This window comes from Oxyura jamaicensis, chromosome 1 (assembly GCF_011077185.1).
Source record: "Oxyura jamaicensis isolate SHBP4307 breed ruddy duck chromosome 1, BPBGC_Ojam_1.0, whole genome shotgun sequence".
Lineage (NCBI taxonomy): Eukaryota > Metazoa > Chordata > Aves > Anseriformes > Anatidae > Oxyura > Oxyura jamaicensis.
Window position 1 is genome coordinate 45038317 of NC_048893.1, and position 25094 is coordinate 45063410.

Here is a 25094-nt window from a genome sequence, read left to right on the forward strand (position 1 = left end):
ACCTGTTCCTATTCAACTTCACACAAACTAGTTACAAATAAAATAAAAATTAAGACATTTTGTGCACAGAACCATCTGAGAAGGTGGTGGCAAAAATGGTAAAAACTGAGGATTTTGGTACTGTGGAGACTTTCACAGGTCAAGCCATAAAAAAAAAAAATGGTATTCTGTGGGACACTACAGACATACTGCTAGCAAGTAAACCTGGAGAAGAAGTAGTTCCTCCATAATGTTTCCTACTTAAATGCAATTGATGTTTCAAACCTCAGTTTTAGATTAAAGACCCTCCTTGAGAGTTTCCTGTCTTATATACTATGTAAACTCTCACAGCCTTACTGTGAATCAGGTACATAAAATTAAGTTGCAACACTGGAAGTGTTGGAACATGTAAGTGATTCTTAGCCTGATACCAGACACCTGAAACTGAACGTTAACTGATTACCACACAGTTTAAATGGAAGAATTGTATGCTTCATATTAGAAGGCTCTCATTCAGACTGGGAAAATAATAATCCGCCATGTTTTCAGTATCCTACACAGCAAGACCAATGATGGAAGGGGAAACACAGCAAAACATACACAACAAAAAACATTTGTCCTGATTAATTGACACAGACTCCTTTCATATGCTTTGTAACCTTTAGCCTAAAAGTGAATTTAAATAATAATTACTACATAAGAATTCAACTAATCTTTGTAACTGGAATTTCAATGCTATTATATTACCAGCCAATACAATTGCTCCATTTTGTGATTGGTGCCAAAATTTTAACCCAATTCTGTCTAAATGTCAAGAAAAACAAATGAGGAATATGAGTACCTGTTGCTACAGAACTTTGAGGTGAAGAAGAGTGTAATTCAGTATAATTTAGGCAGCTGTATTTAGGATGCTTTAAGCTCATTCAACAATTCACTTAATAACACTCTCGCACCCTGTGCAAACAGATCACTAATCTCTGGAAGATACATTGTTTCTAACTACAAGTCAACCACACATAGATGTGGAAAAAAGTCTTTACCTACTGAAAATTAACGCTGACATTGAAAGGTTTCTTTTGGAGATTCTCCAAAACAGTGCATAAATGAAAGGATGATGACATTTAATTGCATTGCAGGTTGTTTTTTTTGTTTTTGATGACACTGGCAGTATCCCTGAAGAAGGTTGACTGAAAGTATTCCATGTAACTAGAGAAGAGAGAGATATATTTCACATTAACACAGGCAGCAAAGTGGGATGAAAAATAATGTGAACAGGAAAATTCTTCACTGAAAAACTGACTAGCTTTTCCCCTGTTCAAATTAAAGACCTAATGTATGCTAAAAGATTATTGTACAAAAATTATAGAACAAGTGTTATGAATATTTCCCTTGCCGAATGTTGATGCAGACCATTCGGTTTTTAGTATCAGATTTATTTACCTTTATAAACATGGAATACCCTAATAGCACAGAACACCACTGATGCACCAATTGTCTTACTTTTGCTTTTTTCCAGCAATGCATTTATTTTGGTAATGAAAACCCACACACATTAAAAACATCTTTATTTTCCCGCATTTTGACACCAAAAGTGAATGCCTTACGTTACAATTTTCTATAGGATGGACACAAGGTTCAGCTATTTGAAATACTCAAAAAGCAGATTAGAAGAAAAAAAACATTACTCTTAACAGAAAAAAACACTATTGCTTTGCTACAAATTACCAAGTTTGTCCCAAAGGTCACAGAAAGTAATGTTTTCTCCATAACTACAGTCTACACAGTAATTGTACCTAAAGTAAAAACAGACTATTAACTAATGTTCTCAGCTTTTCATAAGTAGCACTTTAAGAATAAGTATGATTTATTGCAATTTTGTATGAAGCAATGAGACTGAACATCTGTATGCTGCAGATTTAAGCACACCAAAAATGTATACATTCACTTTAAAAAGTTGTTGCTTATCACTCCTTATTGGTAGTAAAGCCAGCTGCCTGCTCAACTAAGTTACACAATATAGAGTGTTTCAGCATGCTTCCACTGAGAAAAATACTCAACTGCATGAATGTAGTAAATCTCACCTTTGAAGATGAAACTGTAAAAGAAAATGCAGCAATGCCCTCTTCATATAAGAGTAAAACTTCATATGGAATTTTCACGCTTTGAGAATACCTCTCTATATGAATATTCAAAATCACATAAAGCTGTATTGGAAAGACCTCGCTTTTTTAAGAAAAAGATCACTGCCAAAGTTGAAGTTCAGATTAATTTAGATAACCTTTACCCAAAGAAAGGCATTTTAGTAACAAATTATATTTGATGCAATTTTTGTCTTCCACATGTATTACTAATAAATAAGTTCGCCTAAAACATCTGTTGCCAATTAAGTTTGTACTCAGCTCCTACAACACTGTAAGCATTAAAATGAAGTGATACACTTAATGTTACGCTTAAACAGAGTTACTAATGATTCTATGACTTACAGAAATGCAAACAGGTCTACAGTTACATTTACTAAAATGTTACAGTAACCTACAGAAGAGATTGTTGTACTCTCCCTGCATCCTAAGACACCAAGTTTTGTTAAAGTGTTACTGAAAAACGCATGGAAATGCATTTCCCTTTATCACTTGTGTTAAAAATCTTCCTCCACCATAATCTATAGACAAAAGTACAACTTCTCTTCTGTACAAAGAAAGCTTTAAAAAACACAGCTTCACATTTTACTACGTTTGCCCTTCTCAGCTTCCAAGATCTTGCAAAAACAAATATACAGTTTCTCAAAAATGAATTTAAAGGATGTCCACATTAAAAAAATAAAGCCTACAAAAGTTCAAAGATCTAAAAAAATGTTACTCCTATGGCAAAGTGATCTCCTACTAGTCCAAAGTCCAGAAAATTACTGATGTCCATTTAATGTTAGCTTGTTTCATTTATCCAATTTATCAGGTTCCAATCACATTATCTGTAAGTAGTCCTTGAGCCGATGAGAGGGCAGAAGAGTTCTCTACAATTAAAAATAGGAGATCAAATCAGGTGTGCCTTTCAGAAAGATACTCATTTGGCACTGTCTTGAGAGACAATATTCAGATATTTAGAGAAAGGATTTCCTTGATTAGTTTCCATAGACTGATAAACCAAAAACAAGAAGACTGAAACAAGAACAAAGAGAAGAATTTTTATCCAAAGGGGAATGGAGCGTTCTTTTTTTGTTGGTGGTTTCTCTGACTTGATGTCACTTGAGGTACCGTATCTTGGAGCATACTTAGCAAAACTTTCCTCCATTCTGAAGTCGGTGTGCTCTATAGGCCGGCTAGCAGCTCCTTTGATTGGTCTACGGCAGCTAGCACTGTTAATTAAAGAGAAGAGAACGCTGTACATTTAAAAGAGCAATCTAAAGTATACAGAAAAATATTTAGTAGTGATGAAGAATTATAAATTACTTCCAATGAATGAGGTATCTGAAACACTTTGCAATGATGCAAGTGCTAGATTTTTAAGAGACAATAAACTTAACCATTCAGCATTCAAATAAATATCCCTTTCAAAAAAAATCAATACCACTTTATGTCACCCTATCCACATACTCATATCATGACTGGAAATAAAACTCTATGAAGCATTTCTGTCTATGTCTTTACTCATCACTTACGCAGTCCCTCAAGGATTTCCAAACCTAAATTTGTCCAAGGCCATTAAAATGTTACCAATGGGTAATGGCTATGTCAACACACAGAGCCAGGTAACAGAGTGGTAAGAAACCTGCATATAAGGGCATGACAATGTATGCAAGGAGAGCACGGAGGCATGGTTTTAATAAAAAACAGGGCATAGATTTAACTAGACTGATAAACCTCAAACAAGAGAAAATGGAGCAGAATGGTGCCCGTAGTAGTAGTAATTGGCTCTATATATCCTCCATACAGCATGATTTTATGCAACTGCATTTTACTTTGAAATTATAATTAACATGTTGGAAATAATGTAAGAATGGATTTCACGTTATCTTAGCATAGAGGAACTTTCTACCTCAGTCTCTAAAGGGGACAAAGTTTTATGAATTGCTTAGTTATCCAGAGGGTTGTTTCAATCTTTATTTAAATGCAGAGTTCCAAAAGAACTTAATAGCCCTTCCTATTCAATCCTTATTTGTACATAGTAATCTTTAAGTAACAGTCCTGTTGTAGTCAAAAAAAGGGTATTTGAAAGTTATTTTTGGCTTTCAAAAAGAAAGCTCGAATCTGTGCTGAGAGTCTTTCCTTAATTAACAGCTAGACAAAAGCAGTTGCGTCTAGCCAAAAACTCAAGTCAAATACCAGAGAAGCTCCTTCCATTTAACCTCCAACATCTAAGAGTTACAGTAATAATTACTACTACAATGCTGTATTCCCTCCATCCTCTCCATCCCATCATCCCCTCCAGTTTAAATAAAAGGCTTTTTGACCAATGAAACTATGTACACAAACAGAATTGGTTCTCTCTCCTGTCATTGAGCCAGAATGCAGAAAGTCATGCCTCAGAAATCTAGCAATGTAATTTAAAGATACTTCTCAAATAGGTTTTCAATAACTGAGAAACACCCCCCCCATAAACATTAACAATACCTAATTCCTGTAGGTGTTGATACTTCATAAGGAAACATTTCCTTAAGAATATCCCTTTCTACTCTTCGTTCTTCTGTATGAGTTCTTTCCAGCACCTATGAAAAGAAAGAAAAAGTTATAGGCCTAACAAACTTCAGAACAATAAGCTCCTATATAACAATCTCAGTGACCATAACCACATGCAGTTTGCAAGAAAGCATTTGAGTCACCCAGTGACACTTAAGAAGTTTAATTCTTAGGTTTTAGAAGTTGGTTTAACCTTCACTACTGGCAGCTGTCTGGTCACTTTTGGTGTCTTAAAGCATTCAGTGCTCTCCTCAGTTTCCTTTAAAATAAAGAATATGCTGTATAATTCAAATACATCTGCCAGCCAATGATTTAGATGATCAAAAAAAACTTAACCATCACCTCTATCATGGCTGTGTTGAGCAGGTCACGGGAATGTTTATGGCCAACATGATTAAACAAGCATTGATGGGGATACTCTGTCTCTTTTTGCTGTAATAAACAACGCCATAGTACAGTAAAATACCAACTGAAAACATATGCAGTTTGAAGTAATAAAACAACTTTTCCCACCACCTTCTATTTGACAGAAGAGTCTAAATCGTAGTTACTCATGTTATAAACAAAGTAGACCATTTCATAAATCTCATGTCCATTGGTAGAGCAGGCTTCATAAGTGTTAATGCACATCTACAGTAACTACTTGGAGCAATAAACTCCATTTAAATTTAGCCAAGCATAATCTTGTTACATAGAATTGCACAATATTACAGTACAACATTAATACAATTACATGGGCTTGCCAGTACTTTAGACATTTCTCCAATAAATACTTAATCTTGACAGCTTGAATAGGCTAAGAGTATAAGAATCCCCCCCCCAGCAACTGACAGGAATCTGCAGCTGCTTTCTGAATTCAGACTTTAAATTCTACTATTTTAGTCTCACAATTAAGGCATGTTATGTTTTTTCCCCTTCAGAAAATGAAGATATATGAAATCAAAGCTGGATAACAATTGTGTCTTATCTTTGAACTAAAATAGTTTAAAAGAATTAAAGTTACATTCTATACAGAAAAATAGCAGAAAAAAGCCAAACATATTTGGCTTGGGAAAAAAAAGAGCAGGATCCCCACACCCTTCCCCACCCCCTTACAAAAAACTGAAAAGGGAAGATAAACCTTTATACTCTTTGATGCCATATGACACTACTAGTCTAGTTCAACTATGATGCCACCAGGGCAATGACACCTTCCATCCCTTCTGTACCAAGAGCTAAACACACACACACAAGAATGTTGTTCACAGAAAGTAAGCAATAGCAATCTAAATTTTAGTTTATTTACTTCAGCTGTCATCAATGGTTTCTTTGGTGTTCTTCTGGGCATGTCTGAGAGTTCACTGATTGACAGTGTAGGAGCTGCATGCTTGAAATTTCCAGGCACCCTATTGCCAACCTGCCGAGATTCAAAATTGTTCAAACTCAGAATTAACCAAAACCACAAAATAAAAAGGGGGAAGGGGAACAAAACCAAGCAACAAAACCCTTACGTGCATCAAAGTATGTATGTTAGCAATTAATTTAAGAAGTTTATGTAACAGTTACTCTGAAATAAGCACACAAAATGCATTGCTTATCATTCCAAATAGTTTCTTTTAAGCCATTTAGGAACATAAAAGCTATTTAGTTCACACAAAAAGCCAAACTTTAAAGCAGATATTCTGCATGTATTTAAATGAACTAAGTAGAAATCAAGGCCTTTGAAGTGGTTCTTCTCAACCCTCCCCCAAAAAAGACACAAGACTAGGTGACTACCTAGTGCCATCTCAAAGTGAGTACAACTAGGCACTAATATAGATACTGAATGTGGTTTCCAGGACTACTTAAAGAAAGCAAGACTGTCTTCTATTAAAGTAACGTCTTCAAAACAGAATGATTCTGTTAGTAAAGATATATTACAGAAGAATACCACTTGCATGATTCATTAAATGTATTTACTAAGCATATTTACTAGGGTTTCGTCGCTTGCAGTCAGTATAGTGTCAGCTAGGGAAGTACTCTCTGATATTACAGCATCATCTACAGGCAACTGTGCTGTAGCTTCCACCTGTTTGTTTAAAACAAACAAAAGAAAACAGTTGAATAAAATAGCCACTGGGACCCTAACAGTGAGAAAAAAAGCTTTTCTATTATAATAAGCCTCTCATCACCCTTTTCCTTGGTGTTCTTCTCGACACTCTGGTAGACTCCCTAGAGAATGCCTGAAGAGGTCCACTTTTTGAAGATTCACTTGTCCAGGCAGTCTCAGTAACTCCATCTTGAGTGTAAGTCTATTCAAGCATCAAACACATGATCAAACACAAGAAAGCAAGCTCTCAACGTCAGATACCCAAAACCAAAAGCCAAAATAGCATGCATACTCCAGAACCAGTTTATCTAGAATACATTAAAACCCCCCACCAAGAACAAAACCAACAACAAAAAAAACTTGAAACCTTGTATGTTCAATAATGCCTGGCTAGCTAGACAGGTAGCGTTGACCACAATACTCATGTTACACCTTGCTATTTTTCAAATACAGAACTGGCTAAATAAAGACCAAGAGCTAGTCTGCTCACTGCAATAGCATGTAATCCATGATACAAGTAGTCACATCAAGTCATGGACAGCAGATAGAACTTCTAAGCCTGTTACATTACCTACCTATACAACAAAAATTAAGCAAGAAACAAACACTACAATCATAAGCAGAATGCAACAACTTGTTCTTTACCCAAGAGTGTATTCTCTCAAGCCAAGACAATAGTGGTTTAGGCACAGATACCTACATTTCAACAGGATCTCATCTCCACAGGGGAGATGGGAAGAGGGATGGAGAGATGTTTTATGATCTTAGAAGTTCCCCACATAATGATGAAAATCACTCAATTCTCACTTAACTGTGGGTTAAATGATCAAGCCTGAAACAGATCATTACACAACCACATAACATGAAGTGCCAGATTTTTATAGCCGTTAACAAACAGACCATTCCCCATGCCTTATCACAAGCTGTATGCTCAAATTAAAACCCTCCTAAAATCTAATTCCAAGCACACACCTGGAAGGAAAGGGAGATGAGGGAAGGCCTGTTTCTTCAAAATTAGAAAATACTTCCCTTTGTATTTGCTTATATTTAAAAACCAATAGAAAAACCCTTAGTTAATATTGAAATCTTTGCATGTTAACATCTCTCCCACTGGCACATTACCAAGCTTTAAGTTACATTTGATACTAGCAGGAATTAGAGACCAGTGCTGCACAGCAAAATAACTTCTCTGGAAGAGTATTAGCCACAAAACTGAGTGCATTCGGAGTACAGACTGGAAAGTACTTATCTATCGAGGGGTAAAAAAAAGTTTAACACCCTTCTCACTTCCCCACTTGTACCTTGTAAGTCACTCCAGTGAAACTAGAAGCTAAGCAGTTCTATGATTATAAATAGATGTTCTGTGTTACAGCTGCTACATATCCAGCAGAGGGAGCACAAGTGTTTTGCTGTATTCCAAAGTCACTGAAATAATTTGAAAACCGAATGATGGATATTCATGCACAGACCTCACACAAATAGATTCAGATGCTTCATATAGAATTGTAGGTTTCAGACTATGTCTCCAGTATTCTTTTAAATTTAAAAAGACTTCTAATGAAAGGTCTCCCAATCCCTCTTTATACATTCACCAGACACTGGCTTCTCAGCTTTCCCTATTAACAAAAGCTTAACCTGCAACACCTTCAATCCTATCTCCTTCTCCCCATATCCTTCTTTCTATTTGAGAGGTGTTCTTCCTTAGAAGCTTAGAGAAAACACTAATTTCAGAGTAGTCCCACTCAAATACATTCCACCTGAGAAAGCAGAGGCGCAATTCCCTAATCTTACTATTGGAAAGCTCCCCTGCCCCAGACTGTTTTACTAGGAACTAATCCCCCACCCCCCCACACAATGAAAAGTTAGAAGTGTTTCAATAAATAAGCCCTTATCTCCTTCCTTTTTCTAGTTTGACACTTGGGTATTTTAAGTATCAGGGAGATCTTGCATGAGAAGTCTAGGAAAAGTCTACTGCATGAAAACCACCTAGACTTCAGCAGGGCATATTTAATACACAAAGTAAAGTCTACACTTAGGATTATCTTCACCATTAATTCAAGAGGTGTTATTCAAGAGGTGTTCTCTGCTTATTCCACAAATACTTGAAGTAAATAAACCCTATTAAAATGCAATACATTTAGATACACCAACAGCCTGTATATGATCACAGAAAGCTACACTGCTGTGGGTCAGAAGTATCATTCAGCATACTCATGCAGGTAGTCAAAAACAGAAGAGCAGAGAAGAATAACAGCAAAACCAGAATGCCAATGTAGAAGTACTTGCTCTTCTTGAGACTTTCTACACTGTGAGGAGGCCTCAAGTGGCTTAGCCCATCTTTCTGTTCATTGTCACCTACTATAAGGCCTTAAAAGCTCATGTTTTTGACCTTTAAGTCTTATAAGAGAATAGCAACATCCATCAGTGCCAAGTCTTCAGTTCAGCACCAGATGACAGACAATCCTTTCACTATTCTAGGCTAAGAATAGTGCTGCACAGGACCTAAAAGTGTCTAACAAGTTGTTCACACCACATCGCCAACGAGTCCAGGCCCACCACTCTTCAGAGCCCCAGTCTTAGATCCAGTGCCACACAGCAAACACAAGTTCCATATAATTCTGTGGAATGAGTATGGTTAACTTACACATAAGCTGCCATCTTAAGATCCAATTTCATAGGATTCACAGCAGGGGAAAAATAAAGCTTATAGTTTTCCCAATCTTCCAGTTTCATTCTCAGCAAAATACATGGCTATATATTTGCTGGCCCAAGACATTGGGGTTTGCATCCTCTTGGCTTTGAGTGGTTATAAAGCACTTGAGTTTTTTTTTTTTTTGTAAAAAAAACACAGTAGTGCAGAGTTCAAAGGCTGAATAAGCTAGAGAGTTCTTGAATTTGTCATCGCTTTGAAGTGATACCTTTTTGGATTAATCAACTGACATTACATTAACTACTGATTAGTAAAATATGGAAGAAGCCAAAAACATGGCATCTATACTACACATGAAAAAGATTACAAGAGAAAATCGTAATAACCTAATGTTATTGCAGTGAAATTGGATTAACAAAAAAGAAAGTAAACCCTCACTTCAAAAATGCCATGAAAATACAGAATAAAAAGGAAATGGGTTCCTAAAGATTACGAAGCTTTGTTTGTTGATAGCTGTATTAAATAACCCTAACATATTGAGGCTAGCAGGGATTTTGGGGTGGATAGCAACTTTGGAAACAGTAATGCTAGAAGTACAAGAACTTTATAATCCAGATGCCCATTATAAACACCGTCATGAGCTGAAATTGATTAAATAATGAATATTGATTTTGTGTGTTGAGCCATGTATTCGTTTTGATTTGTAGAAGCAAGATCAGTTTAGTCTGTATCTGTAGGAAGCCAGTCAAAAATACATAGAACTAGTTATGGAACTTCATAATTGTGTTGTATTACCCAAGCTCACAACTGCGTGTTACCTACTTTAAGAAATATCCATCATAAAAGCATGCTGATACATATACATGCCATCTGAATAGGAAGAATCTAGCATTTACCATACTACAGAGTAGTCAGACAAGAGTGATCCTCTAAGATACTGATCTGCTAATATTAAACTATTAACAGCTTAAGTTCTGTGCTCCTCCTGAATGTTTTCTGGACAAGTCCTTACTGTAGCACAACTCTGCTACTTACTGGTCAGATGAGTAGTGCTGTAAATATCCTAAGTAATCTAAGCTGTGCAACAGGATATTTACTGACACTGTCACATCGTAAGGACAGATCAGCCACCAGTCACTGAATCCAGGCTTTTGAACTGCTGACTAAATACTGAGGTGCTTCTGTAAAATCCTTCTTTCACCAGGACAAGAGAACCAATAATACTATTTCTAAAGACAAGTACATACAGTGAGATTCAAACTAGTTTTCTTCTAAGGAGAAGCTTTCCAATAAATTAATGTCTACTCTAGTAATGCTGCAATATGTGTGGCTAAAGAACTACTATATCGATACTGCATGTGTACACACAAACATGGGTATTTCTGTATATGACTATTTATGTCTACATATCTGCAATACATGGCTTTATGGATTGTTATATTTAACTTAATTATAAACTTATGAATTTTTACATGCATACATGTATCTGGAGATAGGTATTACAATAAATAGAAATATGATAATGTTTCTGGTACTTAAAAAATATATTTCTCAGAAAAAAAATTGGGAACATTTTCCCAATATTTTGTTTGAGAAACCGTTCCTTTTATTAAGTCATCTACAAACACAAAACAGGACAACATCAGTACCTCTGACTTATTTTCTGTCAGGCTTCCAAAGCTAAAAGTGTTGTGATTGACCTAGTGTTTTCCTCTGTGTAGAGCTATAGATGCTGGCAAGGGAGACTGGTATTTTTTATCAGACCATCATTTTGAATATTACCACACATGCAAAAAACAGCAGCTATAGTTAATTCACAGGATTTTCATGCTGTATTAGAATAGGTTAAGAAAAACAAAACTTGAAAGTAGCATAGCCCATTTTGTCAAATGTAATTATATTTAGTAAGCACACTGCCTGCAGTTTGTAGCTGTTCTAGATGCCATTAAATAAAGCATACCTGGTTGTGTTCAACAACTCTTCTTTGTTTGAGTGCTACTGGAGTCTTTGTCCTGCCTTTCAGTGGTTCTCTCTTCTCAAGCCTCAGCTCAGTCTTCGGATCTGTAAGTGGTTTTAATAGTTTTTTATAATCCTACTGGTTAATAAATTACACCTGGCTTAAATTAGTACCAAAAAAATAATTTTAAGATGCATCATTACTGTTATGAACTACTGTTTCCTTAAAGAAGTTGTGAAGTACAGGTTAAGTTTCACCACTGAATGGAGAACTAAGTCTCCTGAAGAATAACCTTACTATTTCCAAATTCTGACCCAAGTATGTCACTTCTATCCTTAAAAAAAATAATCCTACATTTCAGATAAGCTTTGACTAATCCAGCAGTTCCATTTAGGAAATGGTACCAAGTTACAATTCCTTTAACAAAAGTAACATCATACTGTTTATTGTAGTACAGGGACTGAAGCTTTCAACACTGCTTCAGGTTGTGAGCTTAGTCTCCTTTAGAAGAGGTACTTAAAAACATATGACTCCTTTTTGATGCAAGAGAATTGGAAGTGGTTAGTAGTCATCTTACCAGTAAGAGGATGTATCACTTCCACTCCCCTCACTAAAAGGTCATTACACCACAGATTTCGAGTTCAGTTATTAACATCTCTTAGGCTTTTTAAGCCTGAATGTATAGAAACTGTTCTTTTTTCCTTCAATGTTTGAACAGCTTGGTAATTAGATGGAGACAGCTGTCAAGTTAAGATTGGGGTTTTGACTACCCTAGAACAAAACCAAAACCCTCTAAGAACCCCATCACCACCATCAAGTACAAGAAATTAGAAGATCGAAAGCAAGCACAACAATACAAAGGAGATCCAATTAATTTCCTAGTTGTATTTCAGTCTCTTATGCTCTATCTCTGGATGTTCCTATTAAAAAGAAAATCCACAGAACCACACCAATCACCATAAACCACACAAAATAATCATCTTCAAACATTCCATCCAATATATTCCTTAGAGGCTATATTGTTTTTACTTTTTGTGATGTGTGATGGTGTTTTAGGTCCCACGTCTCCTGCCCGATACTTTTTTTTTTCTAAGCTTGATACTAAAACACCCCAAAAATAAAATCAACTCAACCCAAGCTACGTCCATAACAAACAGAACATAAGAGACTGTCATACACAAGAAACTCATATACAAGAAACACATTAAATGATATTTTTAATGTACTGGAATTTAACAAATATTTCTAGACTATCCCCTAATGAAGACAACTACTGGGTGCACTAAGACAAAGATAAGGTGCAATAAAAACTGGAACCAGATTTACATGCTCAACTCCATGTGAAAAATGGACAAACAGAAGGGAACATTTTACCACTGAAGTGTCCTTTCCCAAAAGAGGCTCCTAGATCACTGTGCTAGCACTCCACAATGAATTATACTTATCACATGGTCTACACCGGTATATTAAAGCCTCAACAACAGATCATGCTCTCCTTAGATATTTCTTCTACTTCAAGTATTACTTACGTATAATTTGAACAGTTCACATACAAGTTCCACTTCAGTCTTACCTTCTTCATTGTCACTGTACTGGTCAGAATCATTACTTCCATTTTGTCTGGTGTTCTCAGTAGTTGAAGAAATCATTGGCAGAGGCATGGGTGACTTCAATTCTGGACCTTGCTCCATCAGTTTCAACAGTTTTTTCTCATAAAGTTTCCTCGTTGTAGCTGTAGCAAGGAAAGATACATGGTACAGATGCAGTTTTAGTCTTTCCTGATGACTGCTAGAACAAGACTTATATAATTCCTAGAGAATTTCTAGACACATTTTCTATTTTTAAAGAGTCCGTATGATCCAAAGCATATACCTCCAGGCATATAATTTTAAGGCTTCTGAACTTTTGGTTCAAGAAAATTAGAACAAGCTTAAATCTGTTAGCAAACTGAATATTACAAGCATTTATCTAGGGAAGGATAACTTACCTGCTTTTTAGTTTTTTTTTTTGTTTCATTTGCCATGATATGAAAGTTGTCATGCCCTTGCACTGTTAATCTCACTAAATTTTGTGAGGGTAAGTATCCATGCAGATTCCACTATCCTCTTAACCTCTTTATCCTGGAATTAACATACCTTCTCCTAGTTTAACACTTGACCTATTAGCAAATTCAGCCCAATAAGCAGAGGTGGTATAAGTAAGCAGCAAAACCAGAACCTCTTGTTTCCCACATTTAGCTGTTAGGATGGCTCACCTAATCTGACAGGATAGCTGTTTCAAACAAAAAGTTATCACATACTCTCAAATCAGGATTGGGCAGGCAAAAATCTGTAGGAGTGACCAGTGCCCACACTGCTAGCAGCCAAAAGTCCAACCTTATAAGAAAGCTTCTAAGAGGAAGCCATCCTTAAAAAGAATTGGAAGACTCTCACAAGAAACAGAATCCACGTGCTGTAAGTACTAAGGCTTTTACTTAAAACCAAAAACTTAAACATCTTTCTAAACATATTTCTAGTAGACTGCAGAGGTATTTGCATTTTCCAGAAGGCTTAAGTGCTTTCTGAGAGAAAGAAGTTGAATGGGAAAACATACAGAAACAGCTAACAGAAAGTATTATGCTATTTGAATTAAGGCTATTAGAATGCATGCAGGACTCCAGGCTCTACCACTGGCACTTCCCAGGCTCTATCACCGGCACTTCCACTCAGGATTTCAAACATTCTACAAAAGGCTCAGCATGCTAGAGCAGACCATCTTCTACTGAAGAGCTGTGAAATCAAAGTACCTTGCTATCAGGTCAGCACACAGTCTTTTAAGGCAAGGAGCTTTGATCTTGTAACAGAGGAGACTGCCTAAGGCAGGAGATCAAGTTGGGGTGGGGACTTCTCTGTATTCCTCCTGCTGAAGTAGGTCAGCATGCAGGATGGAACACAAAGTTCAAGGGGCCAGGAAAGAAATAAGCAAAGGAAAAGATTTCTGCACAATGCAGAGTAGGAAATGCTCTAAGGAAGGGCAAATTATGTTCTTGTTCTGCTCTCAAATAATAACACCTTATTATGTTAGACATATTTTGTATTTAAGCAGGCTGGAGATCAACCTCTGTACCAGAAAACCTTATTACCACACTGCTAAACTTTAATAGTTACATAGCTTCAGAACAGAAGCTGGAACATGTACAGCTGGCCTAGAACATGCATAACAAACTGGATTTGCCTACACAGGAGTGCTTCAAGCATTTTCTGTGTAAATAGTTCACTGAAAACATCCCATCCTCAGCAAAACACAAGACTGTAACAGCATTTGTTATGTAAGTGACCAAATCAGAAAAGCTCAGAGTACTCAAAACTGACGTTCAACACATTCAACAGGTGAACATTTTAGCTAGTTCAGCTGACCTACCTACAACTGGGCCAGGATTTATTCCATACTTCATAAGTTGTTCTTGAAGATCTTCATTACTCAGTTCTGTTATATCTAGGTCATCCTTCTCCTCTGCCCTAGGTTTGTCAGTTTTTTTCGTGGCTTTCTGCAAAAACAAAAGGCAGAATGTTTCCAGTTAATACATTTTTATTTATTTTTTTTTATTCTGAGGGCACAGGGAGCTACAAGAGTCCAAAAAAGTGATGATATTCACACACACCTTAACTTCAACCATATATGAAACCCTTTGAGCCATTTACACCTACTAAACAAACACTTATTTCCTACTTATAATGGGAAATAACCTTTAATAGATTCCTCTTTAATAATAAAAAAATCTTACTCATTATTCTAATCACATATTTTAATTTCAAGTATACAACAGAAGAGAGTTTCTCTCCAACAACTGGAGAGGTTAGCTGTTAGACTTTTAACCAGCCTTAAACAACAAATATTTGTGTTCCATTAGCATTTTTAGTATTATACTCCTACCCAGCAGGTCAATACCTCTTCCTCTAATGATAAGAAGGAGGTCATTCAGTATTCACACCCTCCCATCCAAGTTCCCCAAATGCCTATTCTCTCTCTTCTCCTAGTGTTCTCTGTGAGATTACATGATGTTATGAGACAAGTAGAGGAAAGGCAAAGCCAAGAACACCCTCAAATTTTGAAAATTCTGTCTGCCTGCTTAGGCCACTGCTACTGTAGCTCTATCTTGCTAAACCCAACTCTGGCAACACACTTGAACAGTTGGCAACACACCACCACCACATACAGATGGTTATCAAAATAATCTGCCAAGATGCTACTCCCAAATTAGCAGTTTCCACGATATCCAAAACAGTGATCATGAAGGCTTCCCAAGTTGAACAAGTGTTGTTACTACAATAGACATTTCCAGGCTCCAGGATCTGCAAGACTGATGAGGTATGACAGAAGAAATATGCTTAGGAACTGCTTGCTCTCATCTATGAGAAAATCCGATAGAAACACAAAGTACTTCAAAGTACTATCTTGAAGTAGGAGGGTATAAACTGATACCAATTATACACTTAATGTAATTCAACTTGACTGCCCAGAAGAGCTATTTGGGTCTTCTGGTACTTGCTGAAGACCCTAAAATTCCAAATCCAAGTATGTTGTCATATTCACTCAAAATTAACAGCTTTTTCTTGGTGCACTTAGCAAGATAGCACTGAGGACTGTAAAAAGTCAATAAATAAAATTTTTTATAAATTTATTTATTTATAAATAAATCAATACAAGTCAACAGTACCTAGCTAGCCATTAGTGCTGGTTTAATACTGATTTGCATGCAAGCTTGGTCTTGATATTTAAAGCTAAACAACTATAAGGATTGCCAGCATAACTGTTTCTGTAATTAAGTTAGATATTCTTTAACACCTGGACTGTGAAAATGCCAGCACAATGAACTTAAAACTAACTGTTAAAAAACAAGAATCTAAGAAGTTAGGATTCTCAAGAAACAGACTCCAAGATGTCTGAAGAAAGGATAAGATCACTGAAGTAGCACATCTGACTAATGACTGATCAAGTGAAGTGTAAACCTGTCAAGCAGTTTCTTTATCATATAAAAATCTAATTGTTATTTGAAATAACTGAACCCACTTATCCCATACACAAAAAATAACCAACCTGCATACAGGAGACTTGTTTTTACTTTTGAATCTGTTGGACACACTTAACTTTAAACAGTGTTGCTACATAACAAGAATTTCTTATCTGGACTTTTTTCCCCCCCTCAACTACTGTGACCTGTACAGACTGTGGAAGAGTTCCAGAACATATGCTGGGTTTTCTTGTTAGGATCTGTTTAGACTATTGACAGCTCCAGAGTTTGCATACATCACCAGTCAGATTAACTAGGATGATACTTGGTATTTCAGAAGACAACTAGCGTGGTGCAACAAGTCAACACTCTAACACCCTGTTAAAGAAACTGGAACCATTTTAACTTACCATTGCCTTTGTATCTCTTAAAGGCCACAAAAGAAGTTGTACTCTTTGAAAATAAATATCAGAAGAACTACCTGGCACTCTACAAAGTAGTCTATAGAAATTTTGGCTACCAGAAATGTAACTAACTTATGAGTAATGAGGTCCTCCAATGCAAGTGAACTTGCATCCTACAGTATCTTTGATACTTTTCTTCCAAGTACCATTTAACTTTGTTTTATTTTGTTTCACTTTGTATTAACACAAATTTAGACCATCAGAATAGCCAGTTTCAACAGAAAAGGAAGGCAATGGAGGGATGAAAAGTTGAAGTAAATTCTGTCCTTCAACAACAGGGCCAAATGCATTGATTACCTGGCATTCTGTGAGGTCTCGAACTTTTACTTTTGAATACCTACTCTCCTTAAAGAAGCAAGTTATTTCACTTGTACAAGTATAAAGCTGCCATTTAACCACTTACTCCACAGGATTAGTCCCTAGAGGCAGGGACTTCTTCTAGAAGACAGGAAAGAATCTCTGACATACTTTGTCCATGGTACAACCACATTAACCTCAGCAACATTACTTGAAGTTACCACAGTTGTTACCACAGTCAAACATACCACTGTGCTTTCTGTGCATCAGAACTTTTTCCATGGGGCTATCCTGTGAGACAGATCAAAAGAACCTGCAATAAAATTTATCACTGCAAATGTAAAGAAAAATAATAATAATAATAAAACATTTTGTAAAATTAAAGTCTTACTGTGGTGCAGAGGAAGTGTTTAAAATGAAGTTCTGTTGAACACCAGGATTTGCTGAAGTAAGGTGGTATAGCTGATCACTTTGACTATAATGTCGTAAATATTCTCGCAGTGTTGTCCCCAGCCTAATAAATCCTTATCTAAAGATCCCATAATCCCAACCAGAGCTAGCAGCAATAAAAAATTCCAGTCATGCCCATTTTCTAGGAAGGAGATGGAAGAGCATCAGCATACTTCACTAGGGAGAGATTTGTTCATGTCAAATAGATAGCCATTTGGTAACATATCTGTCAGACTCAGTTTCAGAACAGAAATCCAACAGCCACACACCAGTTTGTCAGACCATATCACTACCTTTACTACTTCTAGCACTAGCCCACCAAACAAGAACTAACACCTCCAAGAAGTCACCAAATAATACCAAAACTATGGGACATCAAACAGAAGAAGTATTTTCAAGTTCTGAGTTAAACTGCACCTACACTAGGATATTCAAGGGCTTTAATTGCAGACAGGTGCAGCTTCATCACCAGCAGCAGAAAGGCTTAGGGCTTCTTTACTATTTCTCTGAATGAGGTTAAGACAGGCTAAGGAAGCCCAAATCATGTCAACAGAATGCTCTTTAGTTCTCCATTTGTACAGTGTCATCTCTGGTAGCAACTAGTTATTTCTCCTCGGGAAAAGATAAACAGCAGTTACCAAGTCTCAATAACAGACTTGTACAGTGACAGAGAGCGCTATTCCCCTTGCACTTCTTAATCATACCCAAAGTTTTCTGCTGCAGAATAATTTAATTTTAAACTAAGTCCTCCTGGACTTGGCTATAATATTTACAAAGCTACATGGCAGACAAAAACAACGGAAAGGAAGTTATGCAGCAATAATTCAGGGATGCTGATACACTCAGCTTTGAGAATTCTACCTTTTAACCCTAGTTAGTACATGCCAGACTTGGAATTTCCATGCCTATGTATGGTAACAGTCCTAAACGATAAGATTAGGGACTACCTACCCCTTCCACTCCTTCCTCCCCAGCACTAAGCTCTACGTTACTCAGCAAAAGGAATGTAACTGCTCTGAAAACAGATCAATGCTGCATGGTGAAGAGTTGTTTCACCACAGTCGCTGGTGAAAAACTAAAAGTTCAGAACAAGAAGCAAATCAAGAAGCCAAACTCAGATGCCCCCATGGCTCAACCAGCTCAACGCTGACCTGGAAATGCAGCTTTTGTCTATGTCCCGGCTGAACTTTCATGCAGTGCTAGACAAAATTGCTTCACCAAGACACTTGGGCCTATTTTATTTAAATATGGCCGCTATTCTTACACCAGCACACTAACAAGTGTGCCTCCCAAGTTCAAGATCCAACAACTGCAGAAAGTCTGAGGTGCAGAAGAGCCTGGCAGGACTTCTCACTGAGGCAGGAATTACTCAGTCACTCACACTGCAGATGAGCACCATTTAGAAGCCCACAAAGGTGTTGATCTGCACAACACATCATCATCAGGAGGTACAACCATACAGGAAACACCAGGTAGATCCTCTTTTGTCACCAGGTAGCACATATACCTTACAATCTCTCACCTACCCAAGCATGCAGTGCCACCTTCCACACTCTTCATCTTACTAAGCATCCAGATTTACTATTCCGCCTATTTCTAACAGTGAAGGGATTGAAACTGTACCCTTAAATCAGCTACAGATATTATGTATTGACTACTCCATTAAGCACAGATGCTAGCTCTCTGTTTACCCGGCTACCTAATCAAAACAAAGAGTAAAAAGCATCTGATAGGCATCTCCTGTAAAGTTTCAAATAGGCCCTTCAGGTCCAAACGTCATTATACCTTCATCTACAGAAGTAAGGAGAAGATACCCAACTAATCTTTTTCAGATCACCACTCTGAAGGTAAAAAAAAAAAAAAAAAATCACTTGCAGAAGAAATTATTCCAGGGAGACATGACAGGCACCAGTAACCAAAGTCAAAAAATTACACGTTCTGAGGTCTGAACAGCTCCCGTTCGGCAACAATGTCAAGGTGATTTTTGGTACGTAGTTTAAAACAATGCTCTTCCAGGGCCAAAAATGCTATTTTGTAGCTATTTTTGCTTTGAGCTGTCTGTCTTGACACTCAGGTCAAGATCAACCAGCACCATGAGCATCCAGATGCAGATGGTTCCCCCTAGAGCAAAAAGGGTGTCTCCTGTATCAGCCACTGTCTTTATACACCAGTGTGCTAAAAAGGAGGACAAACACCATTCCTCCCCTCAAAAAACAAACAAACAAACACTAAAAGACAAACAAACAAAAACCCCATACACATTAGTAGAGCAGGAGAAGCTGGATACTCCAGACAACATCATCAGAAAGCATATTCCCAAAAAACATTATTTTAGAAGCCTTTTCCTCTCCTGGTAAATATGTATAGCTACTGTGAGCCCCCCTGCCACATGCCCAAGAAGAGAAGTGTTACATCTACAGAAGCGTCCATGCTTAAAAAGACACTTTCAAGTATTTCACAGAGAAGTTCTTTTAAGCAATATATTTAGGATGACATTTATTCCCTGACTTTGATATGGGGAGTTTCACAGCACTTAAAGTCACCTTGTGCAAAGCAGAGAGCAGCAAATGTAAGAGAAGTTTTTACTGCATCACATTACATGTAAGAAAATGAGTTTCAAGGAGATGCAAGATCTTACTACATTACAATAGTCTGTGACATTCCAGTTCCAAAAAATATACTAACTGCCTAAGGAGTTTACTGTTTCAAAGTGTGATGTCTTCAGGTCCTAAAAATACCATCTACAGAACAAGTCCCCTTTAAGGTTTTATCTGCTCATACATTCATGTTAACCACCTGTACGTTCACTACTGTACTGGAACAAAAACTAGCTCTAAAACTCACACGGATATAAATGAAACAAGAACAGGCACTATGGGTGCATGAAGCTCGCTGTCCTCCAATATATCACTAATACACTGAAGTTTTTAATCGTTTTGAGGGAGTTAACTGGGATGTAGTATTGATAAAGCTGTGCTGGAAGACCAGCGGATTTAAAAGATCCAAGTTGCAGTAGGAGAATGAAATTGTTTTCTTCTCAATTCCTGTTGATAAAGATCCACAGAGCAACGTGCGCCTGAATGCATTATCAAATGCCCAGAGCTCAGAGAGGAACGCCAGGATGGCAGCATAACCTGTTTAAAGCCATCACTGCCCGCCGCAGCAGGTTTAACGTTATCAATGACTGCAGCAATGCCAAACTACCAACCTGTGCTGCCCAGAGAGCTGGTTTAGCTCCTGTCTTCCCAACATCTGCAGCGTGGCCACCTAGGGCACCCTCCAGGACAGCTGCTCGCAGCCACCCTGGGGCACGCAAACCGGCAGCACCCCCAGCCCGCTGACGGCCTCCCCCCGTTAACCCCTCCCCGCCGCGCCCCCTGGCGGCCGCCCCGTCTCGTACCGTGCCCGGCGCCCTCCGCCCCACCCGGGCAGCCCCTGCTGGCCGGCGGCTGGGTCCCTGCGGGCAGGGATAGCTGAGGGCAAACCCTCGAAGGCAGGGATGAGTGAGGCTTCCCGCCTGCGTTGCTGTTCTTCGCTCAAAGCGCTCGTTTCCTTGCTCCAGGCACGGTTCTGGCCCCTCTCTCCCTCCGTGCATCAGGCATTCGCTCATCCCGACAGTGGGAGCAAGAATTCAGCGACAGATTTGGTATTAAATGCTTGTATTAAGTTAAGCTATGCCCAAAGAAATATACAAAGAAAAAGCACAGTGGGCCAGAACCCTCCAACATGCAAATCCACCTAAGTGCTCTCTCAGTGGTTTTTACAAGTTGATACTAGCCTCAACTGAATCACCTGGATAGTAGAGACTTTTGCAATCTTCAAATTAAGCAGTACTCCAAGTTTCAAACAATACAGGAGATGGTAGCCCCCTGTTTTCTTAATCCCATAGGAGAACAGGAGATACCTTTACAGTTTTGTCAAGTTGATTGCCTAGAGGCTTGAAACAGCCAGTTTACATTTCCCCTCCTCAATATACACAAACCAATATTACAATTACTAAGACCTGCAATAAAAATGGAACTAGTAAAGCATTGCAGCTTTGCTGGTCTCATCTCAGCCTAAAAATAATGCAGCTCTTCCTACTGTATTAGTGCAAGCTATAGAGTACACTTCTATTTCCTTACGCATGCAGCGCAAACTGTTTGCTGATCCTTTTTAAGTGCACACCTAACTGAAATACTGAAGGCAAAACAACGCAGTTGCAAAGCAAAGTGAAAGAGGATGCTGAATTCACCTTTGTTTCCAGGCCCTACAAATGCACTTTAGAGGAAATACGGCATTCCTTTATCTATTCCATAATGCCTTATAGCCTCAATACCCTCCCTTTGCCCCGTGCTTGTAGTTCCTTTCTTTCAGAAGTCTGAGTGCTTTCCCTCCTGTCCCCTTAGTCTTGTCAAAGATATTTCCTTTTGTTTCCATAACAGAATCCCACTCCCTTGGATGTCAGGCTTCAGACAGGACACAGGACACCCAAATCCAAACAAATGCCACTAGCATATTCTGTGAAGTTTTGGAACACGAAGATATGCTGCTTTGAAATTAACACACAACACTAGCAGAAACAGCGCAGCACCTTACAGCTGTTGTTAACAGAAGTGTAGTGGTAACACCCGTTCTGCAAACAACAGAAAAGTCACCTGCAATTGTTTAAGCTCAAGCACAGGAAAAGGGAAAGGAGGTTAAAAAACATCTTGGAACTTTAGCAGTTATGAGACTTTCGCTTTTCAGTTTCAGGCTCCTCAGTACAAGGACATTAAGGCCCTGGAGCGTGTCCAGAGCAGGGCTACGAGGCTGGTGCAGGACCTGGAACACAAGTCCTGTGAGGAGCAGCTGAGGGAACTGGGGGTGTTTAGTCTGGAGAAGAGGAGGTTTGGGGGAGACCCTATTGCTCTCTGCAACTGCCTGAAAGGAAGGTGTGGGGAGCTGGGGGTCGGCCTCTTCTTGCAGATAACCAGTGATAGGACTAGAGGGAATGGCTTCAAGTTGCACCAGGGGAGGTCTAGGTTGGAAATGAGGAGACATTTCTTCTCAGAACAAGCAGTCAGGCATTGGAACAGGTTGCACAGGGATGTGGTAGCATCACCATCCCTGGGGGTGTTCAAGAAGGGTTGGACGTGGTGCTTTGGGACATGGTTTAGTGGGTGACATTGGTAGTAAGGGGACAGTTGGACCAGATGATCTTAGAGGTCTTTTCCAACCTTAATGATTCTATCTACCTAATGATTCTACTCTATTCTCCTACAGACTGTGAAACATGTCAGATTCAAACAGCCTACTGGACTTGAAAACACCTTTAACATGCTACAGGCAGACTATTGTAAGTTACAGAAATGTCTAGTTCAATATAAAGTTACTCCAGTGAATACTAGTAAAGTGTTTGAATTAACCAGACATTAAGAAAAAAAAAAGAGTAATTTGGCTAGATATCTTCTTTTAGCTGCTATTTTCAGTTTAATTCACCATCCGCTGTTTTCCCCCCTCCCCCTTAAAAAGTTGAAGTATGAAGTCTCTTTTAAAGAGTCTGTTTCTCTGCTCCTGCTTTACAAACGAGCTTTTAAAGCTAGTATTTCAGAGAATTAAACACTTGTAGTGTCACACAAATCTCAACTCCAGTATCTGGTAAATCACCGTACAAACCTTTGTGCGAGAGCAGACAGGGCACTCTCCTTTAAATTATGAATAAGGAGAAAGCTTTCTTAGCACATGCAAATATACAGCAGACTTGTTAAAATATAAAAGGAAAAGCACGTCTCCCTAAAGGGAAAGATTTTAAGAGGCAACGGCTCCCATCTTTTTCCTTACGTATATGTGATATTAAAAGCGAGGTCCTGGGAAAGCGTGCAGCAGCTGGCTGGCAGAACGCAGAGCAGAAGCACGTTGCTACCAAGCATGTGCCGGGACACACCAGAGAGCCAGCTCCGTTAAAGAGGCGCCCTCACCCCAACCCAGCACCACACAACCCAAACACGCTGCTCCTCCGCAGCCTCCCCCTTCCACGTGGGGCCACTCGCACACCCGGCGCTGCCTCGGGGCTCCCCCGGGGGCCATAGGTCGCTCCACACGGCCCGGAGGGGGGGGCGAGGGGAGCCGAGCCGTCCGCGCTTCCCCCCTCCCCCCAGACCCGGGGAGCGGCCCCGCGCCTCCAGCGGCCGCCGGGGGAGCGGCGGGCGGGCCCCGGGCGGCCGCGAAGCGCGGCGGCGGCACTCACCCTGCCGACGGCGGCGGCCCCGCGTCCCCGGGGGCCGAGCGGCGTGGGCTCCCGCTCCTCGTCGCTGGAGAAGTCGGGCTGCGCGGCGGCGGGCGGGTTGCGGGCGGTGAGGTGCTGCAGGTAGAGCTGCACGTACACGTCCTTGCGCTGCTCGCCGCCCGGCAGGCTCACATTGTTGGCGATCAGCTCGCTCTTCAGCTTCTCCTTGGTCAGCACCGACGGGTCGGCCAGGAACTCGGGCATCGCCGCCAACGCCGCCCCGCCGGGAGAGGCGGCAACAAAGCGCGGCGAGGGGGGGACGCGCCTGCCCCGCGCCAGGACCGCAGCTCGGCGGCGGGCGCTTCGCCCAGCCCGCAATAAGCCGCGCCCCGATTGGCGAGGAAGGGAACGAAGAGGCTCCGCGATTGGCCGCCGGGAGGGAACGGCGAGAGGCGCGCGGGCTCGGGCCGCGTTGGTGCTTTGCGCGAGGGCTGGCAGCGCAGTTTAAATTCGGCTCGGGCGGGAGCGGCGCGGCGCGGCGCCGCCTCCCGGGCGGCGTTTCCCCGTCGCCACCTCACGGGCGACGCTGCGGGCCCGCTATCGCGCCTCTATCGCGCGCGCCTGTCGCGATAGTAGGGGGTTTTAAGGGGAGCCCACGACGTGTGCCGCTGGTTCTGGCCCCGGTAGGGCTCCTCACGCGCCAAAAGCCCTTCCCTGAGGCTCGCTGAGGCGCGGCCAAGGCGCCCGCCCTTGCCGCCGCCGAGGTGCCCGGCTTCCCTCACAGCCTCGGCGGGATCCCGCGCGGGAAGCGGATTTGGCAGGGCGGCTGCCGCAGCCGTGACGGCTTGCGTGTTAAAAACTGTAAACAAAAACCCAATTCGAGTGGTCTCTGTCGTATGGCAAAACTAGAAAGGCTTGTGTTTTTGGTTTTGTTTTGTTTTATTCTTGTTAGTTTGTTTTCAGGCTGACTGCAAAAACTTCACAGGAGTCTGCCCATTCCGGGAAGAGCTCACTTTAAAATACAGGCTTCAGAACAAGCGTGTTACGTTTTTCTGTGTTTACATACTGCTTGCTGGGAACGCGCGCCACTGTGAATTCACTCCTATTTTACAATGGGAAGTGTTTAATATTTACATCTGGTTATGCATGCAATACTTTTGAGAACCATATTGCAGTATCAGAGGTGACCATAGGTGAAACGTGACTATTTCAGTTTGTCCATCAACCCTGGACGTGAAACAGGATTGCTTGTGTTGGCACCCGCTTCTCTTGAAGTTCCTGAAGGATTTTTAGGTTATTGAGAAAAATGATTTCCTCTCGTTTGCTTTGCTCCATCACTAAGTATGATGGTTGTTGTTCTGGTTTGCCCAGCCATCGCCGTG

At 39.9% G+C, this 25094-nt stretch overlaps 1 protein-coding gene across 5 annotated transcripts; it reads right to left on the reverse strand.

The window, feature by feature from the left end:
* Nucleotides 1-1395: 1395 nt before the first annotated feature.
* Nucleotides 1396-24185, reverse strand: TMPO (thymopoietin). Of its 5 annotated transcripts, XM_035336567.1 has the most exons (11): nucleotides 23734-24184; nucleotides 14724-14850; nucleotides 12898-13056; nucleotides 11328-11428; nucleotides 6800-6919; nucleotides 6601-6696; nucleotides 5935-6045; nucleotides 4992-5081; nucleotides 4843-4908; nucleotides 4584-4678; nucleotides 1396-3328 (listed from the first exon to the last, which is right to left on the reverse strand). In XM_035336567.1, the coding sequence occupies exons 1-11, from the start codon at nucleotides 23974-23976 to the stop codon at nucleotides 3037-3039; spliced, it is 1500 nt and encodes a 499-aa protein (XP_035192458.1). In that variant the 5' UTR covers nucleotides 23977-24184; the 3' UTR covers nucleotides 1396-3036. The 5 variants fall into 5 exon arrangements, with proteins under 5 accessions (XP_035192458.1, XP_035192468.1, XP_035192463.1 ...); XM_035336577.1 differs by lacking the exons at nucleotides 6601-6696; nucleotides 6800-6919 and having other exon boundaries at nucleotides 23734-24185; XM_035336572.1 differs by lacking the exons at nucleotides 4843-4908; nucleotides 4992-5081 and having other exon boundaries at nucleotides 23734-24180.
* Nucleotides 24186-25094: the final 909 nt, after the last annotated feature.

Excerpts from the sequence above, each read along its gene's own strand:
- TMPO (XM_035336567.1), bottom strand. The coding sequence starts at position 23,976 with ATGCCCGAGTTCCTGGCCGACCCGTCGGTGCTGACCAAGGAGAAGCTG. Across the intron at positions 13,057-14,723 it reads AAATCCTGGCCCAGTTGTAG|CTACAACGAGGAAACTTTAT; the intron begins GTAGGTCAGCTG and ends TCCTTGCTACAG. Across the intron at positions 5,082-5,934 it reads AACCATTGATGACAGCTGAA|CAAAAAGAGACAGAGTATCC; the intron begins GTAAATAAACTA and ends TGTTTATTACAG.